General features: G+C 44.5%; 1 protein-coding gene across 2 annotated transcripts in view; it reads left to right on the top strand.

The window, feature by feature from the left end:
* Positions 1 to 13,919, top strand: part of JAG2 (jagged canonical Notch ligand 2) — a 300,244-nt gene extending 286,325 nt beyond the window's left edge. For both annotated transcript variants that reach the window (XM_086937916.1, XM_086937917.1), the window contains 2 exons: positions 2,812 to 2,968; positions 11,861 to 13,919. In XM_086937916.1, coding sequence (XP_086794042.1) covers positions 2,812 to 2,968; positions 11,861 to 12,300 — 597 coding nt within the window. In that variant the 3' untranslated portion in view covers positions 12,301 to 13,919. The remainder of the gene's footprint in view (positions 1 to 2,811; positions 2,969 to 11,860) is intronic.
* The last annotated feature ends 4,671 nt before the right edge of the window (positions 13,920 to 18,590 follow it).

Genomic DNA, 18,590 nt, shown 5'->3' with positions numbered 1-18,590 from the left:
AATTCTTTCAACACAAGCATGTTGAGAGTGAAGCAACTGGCCATGTAGCCACCCATGCTTCAGTAGGTCCTGTCTTTAAAGACATTATATTGGAATTTGATGACTGATAGTATGCTCCACGTGGTCAAATTACTTTGAAATTTTGTTTTTGACAAATGGTTGAGTAAACAATTCCCCACGGCTCATGGTGGAACAAACAGTACCTTTGAATACATTCAGAAACCATATAATTAGAAGGTTATAGTGCAAGAAAGAAATACTCCAGTTCAAAGCGTATTTACGGTGTATTGTGTTTTCAAAATAAAATACAACTCTTGCTTCCACGTTACTTCCACCCTTTTCTTAAAGCCATGCCTTCCAATCCAGTATCCTCTTTTCATGGATCCATTGATTTTGTTTGAGTGTTATTTCAACATTGAAAGGGAATTTTCTAGAGGATTATTACAGATTCTTAGTAGGGAAAGTATTTCAGAGTGGCAACCACATATATCATGCATGTCCTTTGCAAGTTGAACAACTTTTTTTGTTTTTGGAAGAAACCTACAACTCAGGTCCTACTAAATACAGGAGGGCAAGGTGGAAAGAGCTGCAACTTTCACATTCTCTCTCGAGAAAGTCAGGAAGGGTATTATGGGGATAACTAAGAAAAAGCCCCCAAGTCCTGATGGAATTCTACATAATCTTTATATTAACGACATCGCGATTTGGGCCCCAGTTTTGACCACCCTTATTAATGCTTCAGTGATGGTAGGCCCCCTACAGTCATGGGCGCTGTCTATCATAGTACCCGTTTTAAAAAAGGGGGATAGAGACAGCCCTCATTGTTATTGGCTCATTTCTTTGTTTAATTCAGCAGTGAAGATTTTGGGGCGCATTCTCCTGGTTAGACTTTCCGCATGAGCTGATGAAAATAACGTTTTATCTGAAGTCCAGTAAGGCTTTTGCTCAGGGAGGTGAACAGTAGATCAGAGCTTGAACCTGTATTTTGTCCTAAGTAAATATACTGTTGCTCGTCCCTGCTCAATCCACGCAGCATTTATGGACCGCACATCTGCGTTCGATAGGGTCAGTCAAACAAAGCTGTGGCAGATCATATTGTCCATGAGGGTGGCTTGGGACATTGTTCTATTTTTAAGGGATCTTCACAGGGACACCATGGCATTGGTATGCTATTCTAAAGATTTAAAATGTACCTCTGCTTCCATATTAAAAGAGGAGTACGACAGGGTTGTATTTTCTCCCCATTTCCGTTTAATTTCTACATTAATAAACTAGAACAAGCACTGGCTGTCACAAAATCAGATTGTCTGCAAGTGGGGTCCTGTTGTCTGCCGTTGTTAAATGCGGATGATGTGGTTCTCATGGCCTAAACCATTGGAGACTTGCAGGTTCCGATGAACTCCTTTGCTAATTTTATAGAGGAGCTGGACCTATCAGTTAAAATAGAAATATATTTTGTGATGGTTCTGGGTCCTCGTTCTACAAAATCGTCTAAGTTTAATTTTGGGCCCTGTGTCCTTCCAAAGACTAGGGTGTTTTCATACCTGGGCTTGCTGTTTGATTCTGCAATGAGCTGACACCCCCTTATTAGTAGGAAGAAGGAGGATTTAATCTGGGCAAACAGCTGTTTTTAATTTTGCCTCAAGGCTGGGACCTTATTGCAGATTTACAGCACCAAATGTATCTCCAAAGTAGTTTACAGGAGTGAAATCTGGGGACATGTTAAACAGGTTGAATTGCAGACAGTGGAAAATTCTTTTTTGAGACCGCTCCTGTGTGTCCCCCGAAGCGCCCCTAAATTCTCAGTGCATTACGGACATTCTCGGAGGGTTACATAACCGATATCACGCCCTTTTACCCTCTTTCTCTGTGGATGGATATATGGATAAGGCCCTAGATTTGAAGGAGATTTTAAAGGACTGTTTGTCCCTCGATTACTCAGTTCATATCCTGTGGCTTAAGTACATTAGGGACTCCTTTCAGAGTTTAGGCAATGGAAACTTATTTAGTACCCCAGACGTGATATGTAGAGCTGACAGCAAATAGGTAAAGAACACTTCTTTAGGCAGACATTCATGGCTAAAGAAGAGATTGCTCTAGCGAAGCGCTGTGCCCAAGGATATTATGCTGAAAACTGTGCCAACCACAGAGCCGTACCTTATTTTTGTTAAAAGTAGCTATGATCGTTTTTTGTTACCGATGTTCCGGCTAGACTTATTGCCCTTTCTGCTGACTTATCCTTGTAGTAGGAGTAGGGGTTACAAACTTACATCCTGCAGCTGCGACAGTAGGCCTCCACAGGATATCCTGCACTTTACTGTGTTTTGTAATTTTTATGTGATGCCCTGGATGGCGTACATTATTCCTATTCTTAAAAGGGCAAATTTATCTCAAGTCTGATCGGCCCTTATGTATCTACAGTTGTTTCTGTGAGATTATAATGTTTTATGCATTTAGTTTTCTGAAAGTTACTGTAAGGTTGAGAAATAAGTGTACCGTATTGTGTCTGCTCATTCTGAATTGTTTTTATGTTTTTATATTGTATGTACATTTTTATCTGTATTATTGACGATTGGATTTTAACTGATGTCTTATTTTATGGTGCTTTGCTTTTATGTTTTTTTCTTTCAAAAACCGAATAAAGCTTAATTTGGTTGATTGAACTCGTTTTGGTAAACGTTTCTGCGATCCATTGGTTTAAAAGAATGGTAGCATGACATTATATTGATGACCCAAATTGCTAGAGGCTTATTTTTTCTAAGTCGATATTAAATATTCATATGTATAATGCCAACACCTTTTTTGTCGTAGTCTTTCTTTTCACATCCAAATGAAGAAGACAACAACATAATTCAGAATGCAGCGAATGCAGTAGTTGGCGCCATCACCAAACGACAAAACAGTACTGTCATGCTGGCAGTTACAGAAGTGAAAGTAGAAACCATTGTTGTGGGCCCTTCATCCTCGGGTAAGTTTAAATGGTTACTGCTGTTTGCAGAATAATCTCAAAGTATGTTAGATAATGATGGCATAAGAGTAAAAGCAGTTTGATCATTGTTTACATTTCAGACTTTACAACTTTGAACACTGAGCTGGCAGGTTACAGAGAAAGTAATATTCCTATAAACATAGGTTATGTGATAATGTAAGACAAGGTGTGCCTTGAACTGGTTTCCATGACACACACCACTAGTGTCTGCGCCCAGCGCAGTTAAGACGTTTTAAGCCCAACTTCTTTAACAGATGGGGGCCTGATGTTCAAAGCCATTTTGCGGCTGCAAAGTATGCGATTTGCAAAGTTACAAGGTTTGCAACCTCAGAATGGAAATCTAAGAGACCCATTTTGGGATTCAGTAGCATGTCTCCATTCTCAAAATGGATTCAGGAACTGATAGCAAATTGCTATCTGAAAAGGCTGTGTTTAGCGCGTTCCTTCCAAATACCAGTTAATTATGGTATGATTAATTTTTTTGCGACAATACTCGTCACAAAACATTGAAAAGTTACTGAGTTGGGGGTGATAACACATTCACAAAAATGAAAGCTTCCCATTGATATACCTTCTCCTTGGTGAATGTAAAAAAAGGTCTGTTTTTATAGGGAAAAAAGTAGCTTTTGAAGGCAGGTTTTTTTAAAAAAAACAAAACGGTCTTTATTTAAAAAAAACGAGTTCCATTTAAATATAATATAATCAGAGACATTGTGGTCTGCAGGCTATAGCTGGCCATCACAGGGATGGTGGTGACTCACAATTTGTGACCTATCACCCTCATTTATATTTATGAGGTATGTCTGATTGTCACCCACTGTGATTTGGAATTTTGTGAACCACTCTTTTTGTACATGTACATGCGTACGTCTGTGCACAACTTGTGACCACTTATCACAGATCGAGATTTAGGACATCAGTTCCTTAGTCCTTTAAGTTAACTCTGCAAAGGTAAGCTTTTCTGCAGGATAGTAGGTTAGGATTGAGTTCATCAGTTAGTTGATTTCATATTCTTAGTGTCCGGCAGGAGAAAAACTGATGCAGAGGTTTGAATTTTTAAATTTTGGAGATTTTCATTAGGCTAAATTTGCCTCTCATGATTCTTCCTCCTTCAATGATGTGGAGTTCCTTTTTCAAAGAGCAATGTAGAGTTAGGGCCCGATTACGATGCGGGCACGAAGGGCTCCAACCGTCGGTCAAAGCCCTCCTGCCCGCATCATAATCACTTATTCAGATTCCCTCCCGACCAGCCGCTTTCGACGGGCTCAGTCAGAAGGGTATCCGAATCAGCTTCCTGAATTGCTTACGACATGCTCAGAGAGCCTGTCTGCCATTCGGAAGGCCCACAGTAATCCCCCAGCCGGCTCTTTCCAGCCGAGGGATTACGATGGCAGTTTCCCACTGCATTTTTGTGCCAGCCTTTCCAGCACGAAAAGGCATTGGGAAACTGCTTTGGAGGGCCCCCATGGGTGCTAGGCCGCCTTATGGCCGCCTAGGGGGCACTATGATCCCTACACCTGGTGGAAGGCACCTTGAGGTGCCTGCCACGGGGTGCAAAGATGAACTGCACCCCTGATCTTTGCTATGAGAGCATGCATTCAGTTCGGAACGCATGCTAGTATAGCAAACTATCCGATTGCGACAGAACAGGGTTCGGTCACATCCTAATTTCTGCTCTGAAAAAGACGACTGGAGGTCATTTGGTTCCAGTTCTAGAACGATGCCAGACAGACTCTGGTCCGTCCGGCATCATAATCGGCCCCTAAAATGGAGATCTTTGTTTGTAATGCACGCCATTTAAAAGTTGCATGCCTCCCATGTATTTGTGGTTGCTATGAATATTGAAGTAATAATTTACAGAACAGAGGACTAAAACAAAGAGGACCAGACGTGCAGTGGTGATACAATTGGACTCTAAATGACAAAATTCTCAGGGTACGGTTAAATCCTCATGCTATATACAGACAAAGGATAGTTCTGTATCTGAAAGAAACAGTTAGTTATAGATTCCTTTCCTTAGAATTACCCCCAGGCGCCAGCTGAATCCTGAACGTTTTTCGACAGCAGTACCCCTGGGCATCGGAAGGTGGCATCGGTTGACTCTGCTCCGTTGCTGATGTTGTGGTTGCCGGGATGACGTTGCGCTAGCTACATGTATTGCGACTTATATAGCGCACGTATCACCCGGAGGCATCAAGGCGCTTGCCTTGGGAACCCGTCCTGGCTTTTTCCCTGTGAGATAACCCCTACTGGGCATCCCCAAGGTGAAAGCCAGGCATCCCGCAGCGGGTGGGCCGCCGTAGTGGAGATTAAGCAAGCTATTGCCCAGAGTTGCAGTGTGGGACCCCATGATTAGAATAGGCACCGAGGCGAGAATTATCGAGTCCGTGGACATTTTTGGGCTCAGGACCCTGCCGCGTCGCGAATTGAACCCTGGTCCCGGGCCAGACCTCTGCATCAGGGTCTGCCGCTCTAATCAGTGAGCCACACTCCTCAACTTAGGTGCTCCCCTGGAGTGCTGACGTTGGTTCTTTTTTTTCCGCGCCAGCAAGCGCAGATCCGGAGAGAGCCGTACCCCCAGTCATTTTTTGACTGACTTTGTGACCTGGTGCACAAGGGATGCCCAGCTTCAAGGCAAGCGGTTCTTGTACCCAACTGATGTTGGTGACGGATCCGCACCTCATGTGCCTCTACTGCCTGGAGTGCGACCACGACCCCAAGTCGTGCTCTGACTGCCCAGCCATGGCCCCGAAGTCTTTGCAGGAGCGGTCCCGAAAGCTCCTTGAGGCCCAGCAGTCGGCTCCACGTCACTCAAGGTCCCGGTCACGTGGGAGGTCGAGGGACCGATCGCGGAATCACCATCATTCTAAGTTTTCGCACTCTGGTCAGGTAAGTCGAAGCACAGGAAGAAGTCGAAGAAGCATTGTCGCTCTTCGACTTCCCCTCGTCCGTCGGCCGGCGCGATGAAGGGTGCGGGTGGTGCACCTCCTGTGGCTCCACATGCAGAACCTTCAGGGTCAACTCCGGCCTGACCAGGAGTGAACCCTGCCCAGCTTTGTCAATTTTACGAAGCGATGCACACCATTCTTGGGCAACTCGACTCCCCCGGCACACCTTCAGGCCCCGTTGACTCAGCTAGAGGTCCTAGGCCTTCAACGCCGGCGGCTTCGGCCTCTGCACAGCAGGGCCCCCTTGGATCCAGGCCTGGATCCGAATCGCCGCCTGTCTCCCTCATTACACCTCCACCGGCGCAGATTCCACCAGCACCACGTCCGCAGCCGACGCCGGCTGGGCTCCTGCCTTCTGCTCCAATGTGGACACAGAGTGTCAACTGACGCCTGATCCGAAGTTGATGGGTACTTTTGTCTCTGTGTTCCACCCTGGCCCTTTTCAGCCAGATTGGGAGCCAGAGGAGGGTGAGGAAGCCTGGGAGGGGTCTTGTGACCCTTTAACAGACCAGTGAGATTACGATCCGGACTGGAGAAAGGAACTGGGGGAAGCCAGTGGTCTGGATACTTCCCCAGACCAAGGCATGTTGTCTGCTCCTACCGTAGCTACGGAGGAAGGAGCACCATACACAGTGGTGTTGCGTAGGGTGGCCGAGGCTCTCCACCTCGAGCTACCTACGGTGGCAATCAGGGCTAACCTCCTGACAGAGGTCCGTCAACCGGCAGCGAGCTCTTTGGAGCCCCTGCTGCCGTTTAATGAAGCCCTCACAGACATCCGTTTGGGCACGTGGTCCAGGCCCAACACAGGGGCTCCTTTGGACAGGATGATTGCCCGACACCACTGCCCAGCCCCGGGCAACCTACTTTCCTCTCCCAACACCCCACCCCTGAGAGCTTGGTGGTCAAAGCCTCTAAATCTAAAGGCGCCTTCCCTAACGCTCCACCCAATAGGGAATCCAAAAAGCTGGACGAACTTGGGAAGAAGATGATTTCTTCCTCCAGCTTGGGGCTGCGGTCGGTAAACAACCCATGTCTGTTGTCCCATTATTCCTACTCCCTGTGGGGTACGGTGGCACAAGTGCTGCCTCAGTGCCCGTAGGAGGCCCGGGCCCTGCTCTCCTGTGCAGTTGCTTAGTGGAGAGATGCAGCAAAGTTTAACATCGCTGTGGGCCGGATGCCGCCAACACACTACGCCTGGTTGCGTTAGACTGATTTTTCTGGGGCTGTCCAATCCACCTTTACGGACATGCCCTTTGATGGCCGTCGCAGTTTCGGCGACAAGGCAGACCGCGTGCTAGAGCGCTTTATGGACTTTCGGGCTACGGGCAGGTCCTTGGGCCTCTCCACCACCCGCCCTGCACAGTCTGCCTTCTTTTGTGGCTAAGGAAGGGGTACCCCACTATGTCCCACCCAGAGCCACAGGCCGGCGCAGACTGTTCAGCCCCAGCACGGGCGGGGCCGTGGGAACAACCAGCATGGTTCTGGGGGCCAGAGGGCGGACTAGTCCACCACAGCCCCTTCTACATCAGCCTCCAAACCCTCGTAGTCTGACCTTCCTGGGACACCAAATTCCTGTGGGCAGCAGGATCCGCCATTACCTCCCCCACTGGCGCACCATCACGTCGGATAGGTGGGTTTTGCAGATAGTCCGAAGGGGCTACTCTCTCCCCTTCAAAACTACCCCTCCCTCCATGTCACCTCAGTACCTTTGCATTGGTGGAGGATGACCAGGCCCTTCTCCAACAGGAAGTTTCAGCACTGTTGGCCAAGGGTGCCATTGAGCGCGTTTCTGCCCCAGAAGTAGGTTGTGGTTTCTATTCCCACTACTTTCTGGTGATCAAGAAGGACAAAGGCCTGCGTCCTATCTTGGGGACGTCAACCGCTTCCTCCGGAAGGTGAAGTTCATAATGTTCACGCTCGCTCAGATCTTGTCTGCCCTCGACCCTGGAGACTGGATGGTAGAGTTGGACTTGCAGGACGCTTATTTTCACATTCACTTCCTGCCGGCGTTACCTGCGGTTCACAGTAGGCCACGAGCACTTTCACAGGTGTTCACGTAAGTGATGGTAGTGGTCGCAGCTCATCTTTGCAGATCAGTGGTTCCAGTCTTCCACTATCTCGACGACTGGCTGTTGAAGGCGGGCTCACCCTAGACTGTCCTCTCCCACCTCCAGAGTATGGCCGACCTCCTGCATTTGCTAGGGTTCTCCATCAACGTGCCAAAGTCACACATGAACCCTTCTCAGAAGCTCCTCTTCATCGAAGCGGTTCTGGACACGATGCAGTCTCTGGTTTATCCTCCCAAATAGCGAGTCCGGGATATTCAGGCTATGATTCCGATCTTTAAGCCTCTATCCCGGGTTTCGGTCAGGGTGACCCTGAGGCTGCTGGGCCTCATTGACCTCCTGCATCCTGCTGGTTGAGCATGCCAGGTGGCATAGCAGGCTCTGCAGTGAGACCTGAAGTTCAAGTGGGCGCAGCATCAGGGGAATCTGTGAGATTTTGTCCAGATCTCCGAGGGCACTGCACAGTAATTGCAATGGTGGCTAACGAACCAGGATTGGGTCAACAGCAGATCCCTTTCCCTTCCCCAACCAGAACACACAGTGGTGACAGACTCATCCCTTCTGAGATGGGGCGGCCACATGGGAGAGGAAGAGATCAGAGGCCTCTGGTCTCCAGTGGAGTCCGGGCTCCACATCAACCTTCTGGAGCTTCAGGCGATTCATCTTGCACTCAAAGCATTCCTTCCCTCTGTCCAGGGAAGAGTAGTGCAGGTGTTCACAGACAACACCACCGCCATGTGGTACTGCAACAAACAGAGCGGGGTGGGGTCGTGAACGTTACGTCAAGAGGCATTCCACTTCTGGACATGGGTAGAACATCAGGGCATATCCCTGGTGGTTCAACACCTGGCTGGTTCACTGAACACCAGGGCGGAAGAACTCAGCAGCAGGTACATGATGAATCACGAATGGCGTCTTCACTCGGAGGTGGTGCAAGTTCTCTTTCAGCAGTGGGGAGAGCCTTTGTTAGATCTATTTGTCACTGAAGGGAACGCGCAATTCTCTCTTTGAATTTCCAAGGCGCCACTTGCTAGGTGACGCTTTTCGTCGCGAGTAGAGTTGCAGTCTTGTGTACGCCTTTTGGTCTATACCACATCTGCCCAGAGTGTGAAGAAAATCAAGCGCGACTGCGCCCAAGTGATTCTTGTGGCTCCGGATTGGGCACGAAGAGTCAGGTATCCTGAGCTGCTCAACATGGCCATTGATCCTCCGATCCGACTGCCTCTTCGGGAGGGTCTTCTGTCGCAGCAGCAAGGGACGGTCCTCCACCCAAACCTGTCCAGCCTCCACCTCCTTGCATGGAGATTGAGCGGCTGCAGTTGACGTTGTTTGACCTACCTCCCAAAGTCTGTGAAGTAATCTTGGCAGCCAGGCGTCCCTCCACTAAGAAGATATATGTCTGCAGATGGAAGAAATAGGTGGAATGGTGCACAGCAAAGGCTGTGGATCCCCTTTCTGCCCCTCTTTCTGAGGTTCTCTTGTTCCTCCTATCTTTGGCCAAGTAGGGCTCTGCTCTTGGCACTCTTAAGGGCTACCTTTCAGCCATTTCAACCGTCCTCAGGCTCCCTGATCAGCCTTCTGTTTTCAAGTCCCCTGGACATTACTCATCTATTTCCTCCTGTTCCCTTCGTAATGCCCCAGTGGGACTTGAACTTGTTTTTTATATATCTTATGTGCGCTCCCTTTGAGCCACTTTAACTGTCCTCTCAGACTTCTCACTTTGAAAACTGCCTTTCTGGTGGCCATCACCTCTGCACGCAGGGTGAATGAGCTACAATTTCTTTCTTCCAAGTTGCCGTTTCTGGCTGTTCATCTGGACAAGGTCGTCTTCAGAACTCAACCTTCCTTTCTTCCAAGGTGGTCACTTCTTTTCATATTGGCCAAGCAATCACTTTGCCCAACTTCTTTCCGCATCCTTCAAAAGAGGAAGAGAGGCTCCATCGTGTGGAGCCAAAACGTGCGCTCTCCTTCTACTTGGATCGCACCAAACAATTCCTGGTGGACGACCAGCTCTTTGTTGGTTACGCGGGCGCTAAGAAACGTCAGGCCGTGCATAAACGGACCATCTAAAGGTGGGTCGGTCTATGTATCAAGGCATGCTATTCTTTGGCGAAGAAGGAGCCTCTAGTGTGGCTGCGCGCCCATTCCACCAGGGCGACAGCAGGTACTACTGCTTTGGGACGGGGAGTCCCCCTTAATGAAATCTGTCAGGCAGCTACGTGGGTATTTATGCACATGTTCATCAAGCACTACTGCCTGGACAGCAAAGTCCGGAGAGACAGCTTCTTTGGATGTTCTGTTCTCCAGGACTTTCTGGTGTGAACTTAGTTCGGAGACCCACCTCTGGGGGTTGGTATTACTGGGAAATCAATTTTAAGGTAAGGAATCTATAACTAACTGTTTCTTTCATATGAACAAGAAACTTACCTTCGGTAACGATATATCTGTAAGAAACATAGGTTAGTTATAGATTCCGTACTGCCCCACCCATCCTCGCTGTTCGGCGAACTGACTTCTAGGGTTAAGGACTTCCTTTCAGGGCCCTAGTTTTGTGCGCCAGTGTCTTGCATGGCTCTGCGCTTCTGGCGTGGAAAGTCATGTACAGAACTAACGTCCGTGCGCGAGGGCGGCATCTATGTAGCTACCGCAACGTCATCCCATCGACGAAGAGTCGATCAAGGCCACCTTTTGACGCTCAGCTGTACTGCTGACGAAAAACTTTACGGATCCAGTCTGTCGCCTGGGGGTAATTCTAAGCTAAGGAATCTATAACTAACCTAAGTTTCTTACAGATATATCATTACCGAAGGTAAGTAACTTGTCCTTGAGACACTAAAAACCCTTATCAATAATAACTTTTTTTTTCCTATCGCAAAAGGCTACAAATTTCCAGTTTTGTGGTGCTAAAAATTACAGGGGTTACTATTGCCTTAGTAGTCTTGGGGAAAAAGCAATGATAGCCTGGAATTTATTTTAAAAGAGATGACAAAAATGATTTTGCACTCATCCACTGAATGTTATTTCATTAGCTGGTGTGTATATATGACAGACATGGTGCTCTTCTTACATCTCCTAAATATGTTAAAGGACAGAAAGAAACTACTCTGATTACATTTTATATTGTGTGCTTTTATATGACGTTAATTTGTCACTTTATTTTAAGTTTATTCATTATATGTATTTGTTCTGTCATTTTTTTGTTATATAATCCTATGAAATTGAATCCATGGTGCTTGTTTTCCGTTCCTGCATCTTTTACATTTGACTACTGTGTGACAGAGATGCCATCTATCCAGTCCTCAGTATGTGTTTGAAATTGATACTACTTATCAGAGAAGGTTTTTCCTTTCAGGATTTATAGCTCTCAGTCTTATGCCAACTCTTGTTAATTTTACTCTACTAATACCTGCCACCGTGTTCATGTCTGCTGTTAGGTTTATTCCATTAATATGCCTTTAATATGCCTGCAACAAAGTAAGAGTTTATTTGTGTCACCACACCAAATTATTTTCCGACACAAGGGGAAAATAATCGTGTGATATACTTGAGATGGCTGTGTAGAAGAGAACACAAGCTATTGTGTTTTTGTTACGAAGGACAACCGATGATGGTTGCTTTCTCAAGATTCATCCAGATTACAGTCACAAAGTAATTTATTCTAGTAGTAGTGCCAAATGGACTTAATCTAACATAACAACAAGTCACTATTCATGAGCAGATGACATATTTGCTCTCTTTGAACAGAATTGAGGCACAGTATTGATTTTTTTTATCATTCACGGGCATTACCTTCGAGTTGATACCTTTTTTTAAATACATTTCCATGAACTTAATGATTTTTTTGATTTTTTTTGCAGTGTATTTGGTGCCAGTACTATGTGCTGTGTTCGGTGTTGTATGGCTGACTTGCATTATCATTTGTGTTTGGTGGACTCGAAAAAGAAGAAAAGAGAGGGAGCGAAGACCAGAAGAACAAAATAATCAGCGGGAGTCTTTAACTCATATAAGGAATCCCATAGACAAGCCTTACAGTAACAAAGACAATCAGTATGAATGCAAAAGTTTCATCTCTCATTCACAAAGAACTTTTGATTCAGAAGAAGAGGAGAAAGAGGAGCACCTAGAGGGAGAGGTTATAGTAATAGATGAGGACAAAAACTTCTCACATACGTGCCCAAAAACCTTTTTAAAGGGGAATGTGGACACTTCTGAGAGCTCCCAAATAAAAAAACCACATCGGACAAGCACCAGCAAACTGGACAACAGATGTGTTAAAAATGTGAATGAATCACACTGAAGGAGGTAAAGACTGCATTTAACAGTAGACATTGTGCCTACACTACAAGATGGGGAGGGGAGAGAAAAGGCGACATCTCCATTGCATTAAGGACTAAAATATCTGGAGTCAATGTTAATTTTTTATTTTATGTAAAAATGTTTATTTTTTATTGTTTCTTTAGCCTTTGTATAAATTATTCAATGACTGTCAGGTAAGCAAAAACGGAGTGTTCTTTGATAGTTGCTATTTTTGTAAAGTTTACTTATCTGCTTGAAAGCAGAGAAAAGAAAGTGTGACTGTATTTTCAATATATTGTGTAAAGTTTATTACAAGAGATTGTACATTGTTTACAGAATGTATTTCCTTTTATTACATGTTATAATTTAATGGTGGCTTTAAAACCTCCTGGTTGAGGAAAATGTGTGAACTTGAACTTTTTTCTTGACTTCAAATTTTTATTAACGGCAGCTCACTGCACTTGTTACGTTAGTTGCTTCTATAAGTTTTATTAAATTTGCCTTGCATACTTCGTAACAGGAACAAACCCAATAGAGATCATTCAACTGTGGTTAAAAAGTGACCTTTTATTTACTTCAAAATACTATTAGGATTGCAGTATTGAAGCATGTGACAAGTGCCTTTGAGAATAAACTTTTCTATAGCAACTGTCAAAGACTGCCCTACTGATATTGCAGAATTACAAGCAAACCTAGAGGTGCATCTCATAGATACACTGTTTATTTTCTAATTGTGAAAGTGCATTTTGTAAATATGTAAATAATAAATGAATCGCTCTGTATATTTGATTTAATAACTTAAAATATTTTGGTCTTTTTTTGACATGCCATTCCTTTTTAATTTATGTTGCTGAAAACGTTTTATGACTTTCTTTTAAGACCTTTTTTCCTTTTGTATGATGTCCAGATTTAGAAACCACCGTTAATATAATCAATGTTAGGAATCTGTTTGTATTCGCATTGTGACAGAAACCATTATGTGTAAATAGATTATAAAGAGTTTATTTGCCTCCTAGTCCGATTTGTCTAGCAAACCTATTGTGCTCACAGCACAACTGCAAAACTTAGCAACCTAGGAAGGTGATTCTCTTTCCTTTGTGAATATGTTATTTACATGTGGTATTACATTATGTTTATTTTTTTATTTTATATATTTTGTTGCTTTCAGTTCAGGCCCAATGAAGGGAACAATATTTTCCTCACTCTTTTCTGTTAATGTGTAGTCCTTGAACTCTTTAGGGAAAAGGTTGGCATACTCAAAAGATGGATTACCTCATGAGATATGATTGATCGTAACTAAGGCTTGTGCATTTTGTTTTGACCTTTTTAAAGCCTTGTTATTGTTACTCAGTGGGTAAGCTATAGGTTTATTTTAATTACTGGAAAAATGGAAAAATGTAACACTACATATGTTTAGTTAACCTACCAGTGAAAAGAGGTTCTTATCTGAAAGTATAAACTTTGGCCAATGAACAACATGAACATGAATGTTTGAAAATAATTATTTTATACATAAATGCAGAAATAGCTTTGCAGGAACTTCTTATGTTTAACGCATTTTGTTTGACATGTTCTTAAAATAACTTTCAGAAAACTATTTATTAAAGCATTTTATAACAATTTTCATTGCTTTTACCTTTTTTGTAAATAGGTTTATCAAATTATTTTTTGGCTAAGGTAGCCATATTATTGCTTTAGAAACAGCACACATTGTGTCATGCATTGACATGTACAAGAACATGTATATAGTAGTGCATTTAGTTGGTAAACTGTTGAACTTTGCACATATATTTATATATATATATATATATATATATTATCTTTCAGTACACACAAATGAGTATTTCACCTTCCCCTTCAAGCTGGACTTTCAGAGTCAAAGTAGGTTTATTTCAATTAATTAAAATCATTAATATTTTATAGGTCAACGTAGTGATTACATTTCAATACTGTTGAAAACATAAAATAGAAGCGTGGTGGGCCTTAAACTTATAAGAACAGATGTTTGACATAAAGTTCAACAAGAAATCTAGCATCATACTTCTCCAATTGATGACCATTTTAGGTATGCCCTCCAACGCCTTAAGTGATCATCCCGGTGTTTCTGATACAGAGTGCAAAGGTGTGAGTGCGGGCCTTGCTATAAAGTGCAGATTTGAAACTAATAGTGAACTGGTACTACTGGTTCAGTTCTGTACTTTGCTAAAATCTAAGCGACTGTTGACCTCTCACCTATCTGCAATCTATTTTATGAAAGATTCAATCGCCTTTCATGCAAAAGAGTAGTGCATGGCAGACCGATCTGATGCCGTGTTGGTTAAGGATGTAATGCAACAAAGCCTTACTTTCAATGAGTAAAGCAAGGCATGTGAATCAGAGATTCTTATTGTTGATGGCGAGGTTTTCACTTTTTTATGAAAGGCCTCGGATGCCATTTTGGTATACAGTCATTGAGAACAGTCCCGGTAGAAAAGGGAGCAATTTTGTTCTATAGAAGCATTTAAGTAAGACATTTAAATAGTTCTGCGGTAAGGGATGTTTATAGGTGTTAATATACATCCATGCCTGGCTTCTTTTGCTGAACTTTTGTTCATCTCTGCTCCATGAAATCCTCCATTTGTTTACTCAGACCTGTTTTAAAGGTGTTATGGGGTACGGCCGTTGCCTCATGTATTTTTGCTAGTGTTGGATGCTTTGGGCACTGTGCCACTGCTGTCCAGTGCCACTGTGCAAATGCTCCCTGTTGTAAATTGATGTATAAATCAGTGGTTTCATGTTTGGCTATTTGGTTTACTTGTCACACCCTAGTACAGTGCACTGAGTGTGCCCAGGGCTTGTAAATCCAAATGCTGCTGGTGGGCTTGCAGCACTGGTTGTGCCACCCACAGAAGCAGCCATGTAAAATGTGTCTAAGGTCTGCCATTGTAGAGCCTGTGTGCAGTCTGGTACTGTCACACTAACTGGGCAAGTGCACCCACTTGCCAGTCCCTAAACCTTCCCTTTTCTTCATATCAGTCACCCCTATAGTAGGCCAAATGGCAGGGTGCATTGTAAGTATAAGGTAGGACATGCCCTGTTGTGTGTGGCATGTCCTAATAGTGAATTACAGGCATTTTTGTTTTTCACTATTGCAAGGCTACCTGTTCTCTATTGGCCAGAATGGGCTGTTAGAAATATTAAATTTTATAATCCTAACTGACTCCGAGAACAGAATGATAACATACATCTTTTAGTGAAGTTGATTTTAACATTCTGTGTTTGAAAATACCACTTTTAGAAAGTAGGTATTTTCTTGTCTTAACCTTTCAAGCCTGCCTCTTCTAGGTTGTGTCTGGAGTTTGAGTGACAGGGCTGGGACCTTCGAAGAGCCAGGATGAGTCAGCCCAGTGGTGAATAGAGAGATCTGTATCTAAATGGGAGGGAGGAGTTGCACCTGAACCGTGAATAGGGCTGTGCCTGCCTTCCACAATGCTGGCTCCACCTCCTGGGGTGCGGCTGATGTCTCTGCCCTGCACACTGATAGAAGAGAAGGAATCCTGTCAACAAAGTGCTCCAGGAATGTACCTGCCTTCCACAATGCTGGCTCCACCTCCCGTGGGGTGTCTGATGTTTCTGCCCTGCACTGTGAAAGGAAAGGAGAAGTCTCGTAAACGGACTGCTTCAGAACTGGTTTGGACTGGGCAAAGGCCCCTCTTCCCTCAGAGAACAAAGGATTTTGGGGTATAAATATTGGGACCCTGATCCCAAGAAATGAGATCACTTTTGGACACTCAAGAAGAAATCTCTGCTGAGGAGAGGAACCTGAAGAAACTGAGGAGATACTATTCCTAAGCTGAAGTGCTGCTTAGGGGATTGGCCTGCAGTGGTTGCCTTACTGCCAAAGAGAGGAGAAATGAACTCTTGTGTACTTTGCTTTCAACTTGTGAAGGATCTCCAAGGGCTTGGAAAAGAGCTTGCCTCCTGCTGAAGTCTCAGGGACAAGAGACTTCAACCCCCAGCTCCCCGGAGCTCTTTTGGATGTGCCTGCTACTGTTTTGGGCCTTCTGAGAAACTGCGTGTCGCAACGAGCTGGGCACATCTGAACAAGGGTATCGCCGCTGGAGTTGTCGCACTGCACCGCATCGTGACAAGCGTATCGCAACGAGGTAAAGCGTGTTGCCATCGCTGTTGCTGCCGTCGCACTATTGAACAAGGGTGTCGCCGCTGGAACTGTCGCATTGCACCGCATTGAGGAAAGCGCCTCGCATCCCCCGAGAAGCGCGCCCCCGTCAGAGCTGCTGCCATCACATTTCTGAACAAGGATGTCGCTGCTGTAGTTGTCGCATTGTGCGGAAGCTTCACACAAACATGGGAGAAGAGTGTCGCAGCTGAAGCTGTTGCCGTCGCACTTCTGAATAAGGGTGTCGCCGCTGCAGTCCACACATCGAACTGAGAACTTCTCACATCCCCGGAGTAGCGTGCTGCATCTGGAAGATCTTCACGTCTTTATTTCTTTGCACCGGAACTTTACCGCATTTCCCTCGCGGCGACATTGCTTGTCGTGGAAGCGCTACGCATCATAAGGTACATTGACGCTAAGTGTCGCATCTTAAGAACGGAACTTAACTAAGCTAAAACGACCATCTTAAAGTAATAGTATAGTGTATTTTTGTTGTATATGGTCTTGTGGTAAATCTATATAAAGTATACTTATTTTTTATATAAAACCTTGTGTGGTGTCCATTTGTAGTGTTGTCACTGGGTTACTGTATGTGGTCACAAATGCTTTACACACTGCCTCTGAGATATGCCTGCTTGTGCCAAGATACTAATGGGGTGAGCAGGGGTTATTTAGCAGTGTAATCCCCTTTTTACCTGGTCTGACTTCCTTAATAAAGAACCTTTTTGTTCTAGCTCTTGATCGACCAAATTCCAATCGGATCTGAGATGGAGATGTACTTTGTGGGAGGTGAAATAAAAGATGAAAAATCTTGCCTAAATCTTGCCATCTTTCCATGGAGAGCTTCAGTTCCAATACTACTTGTTGGAAAGGAATGAGCTTCAACCAATCAATCAGGGATTTATAAAGCGCGCTACTCACCCGTGAGGGTCTCAAGGTACTGGGGAGGGTGTGGGGTTGCAGCTCCGGTTCAGTCGAATGGACTTTATGACTGTTAAAAGTGGAGACAGAGTTGGGCTATGCAGTTTGTGTTGCAGGGACTGGAATGCTGCAATCAAAAAAGCGGTCCTAGTCTTTATTGAATTTGGGTGTAGACGATGAGACAAACATTCTTGCAACATAACCCAAGTTATTTATGATTTGTGCTCCTAGAAACAGGATTTCTGCCTAGAGACCAGCTTTTTTTCTTTCTAACTTTTCTTCCTAAAACCACACCCTGTGTTTTTGCGAGATTGGCAGACATTTCATTTACAGCGCAGTAGATATGTAGATTGTTTATTAACCTTTGCAATTCTATTCCAGTCAGATGTATGAGGACTACATCATCCATATATTGCTAAGAAGACACCTGGCATTGACCCAGGCTCAGCGGATGGAATTTGTCTGCATACAGGTGTGTACCTAAATCTGAAATGAAAAGAATAACAAACGTTGGGGCAAGGACACATCCTTGCTTCAAGCCACTTTAGTTAGCATTTTGTAAGACAGCCCTTGGTTCTGGCCAAGTCTGACTTGTCCCTGTTGTGGTGTATTTTTGTAATTGGCCCGCAACGTCTTTGGCAGGATTTACCAGCCAGCTTTCTACAGAGATTGTTCTTATTTGCGTGGTCAAAGCCTTTGCAAAATCCTCCAAACAGGCATACAACAGCTGTCTTTTTTTAAGTGCCTTTCTTGATGATCATCGAGAGCGCAACCATCCGTGTTGCTTGACATGGCTCTAAATCCCATTTGATTTGGTCTAATTAGATTTTCTCTAGCAGCCTAGTCTTCCAGGTCTGTTAATAGCAGACCAGCAAAGTATTTAGAGTCTGTGTCTAAAAGTGCACTCATACTATAGCTGTTTGGGCTGGCTTAAGGGCCTTTCTCATAGATCGGTTGCAGAATGGACCTGCGCCATGATTCTGGTATGGCCTTGGCAGATGACCAGAAGTTAAACAATACATGGACTCGTGCACTCACAATTGGGAGCCCGTTCCGGCCTGGGGCACCATCTCCTCAGCCTTTCTTGATTTTTTTCTAAGCCTTCTGTCTGGAAAAACGATAAGGGAATGGGAGATTGTTCTTCAGGTGCCAGGAATGAATTTGGGTTTGAGCTGTGATAGAGGGAACTTATGTTGCACAGCAATGCTTCT

Source organism: Lissotriton vulgaris, chromosome 9 (genome assembly GCF_964263255.1).
Source record: "Lissotriton vulgaris chromosome 9, aLisVul1.2, whole genome shotgun sequence".
Classification (NCBI taxonomy): Eukaryota; Metazoa; Chordata; class Amphibia; order Caudata; family Salamandridae; genus Lissotriton; species Lissotriton vulgaris.
Note: the sequence above shows the minus strand (reverse complement) of the source record. Positions and strands in the feature narration are given on the sequence as shown.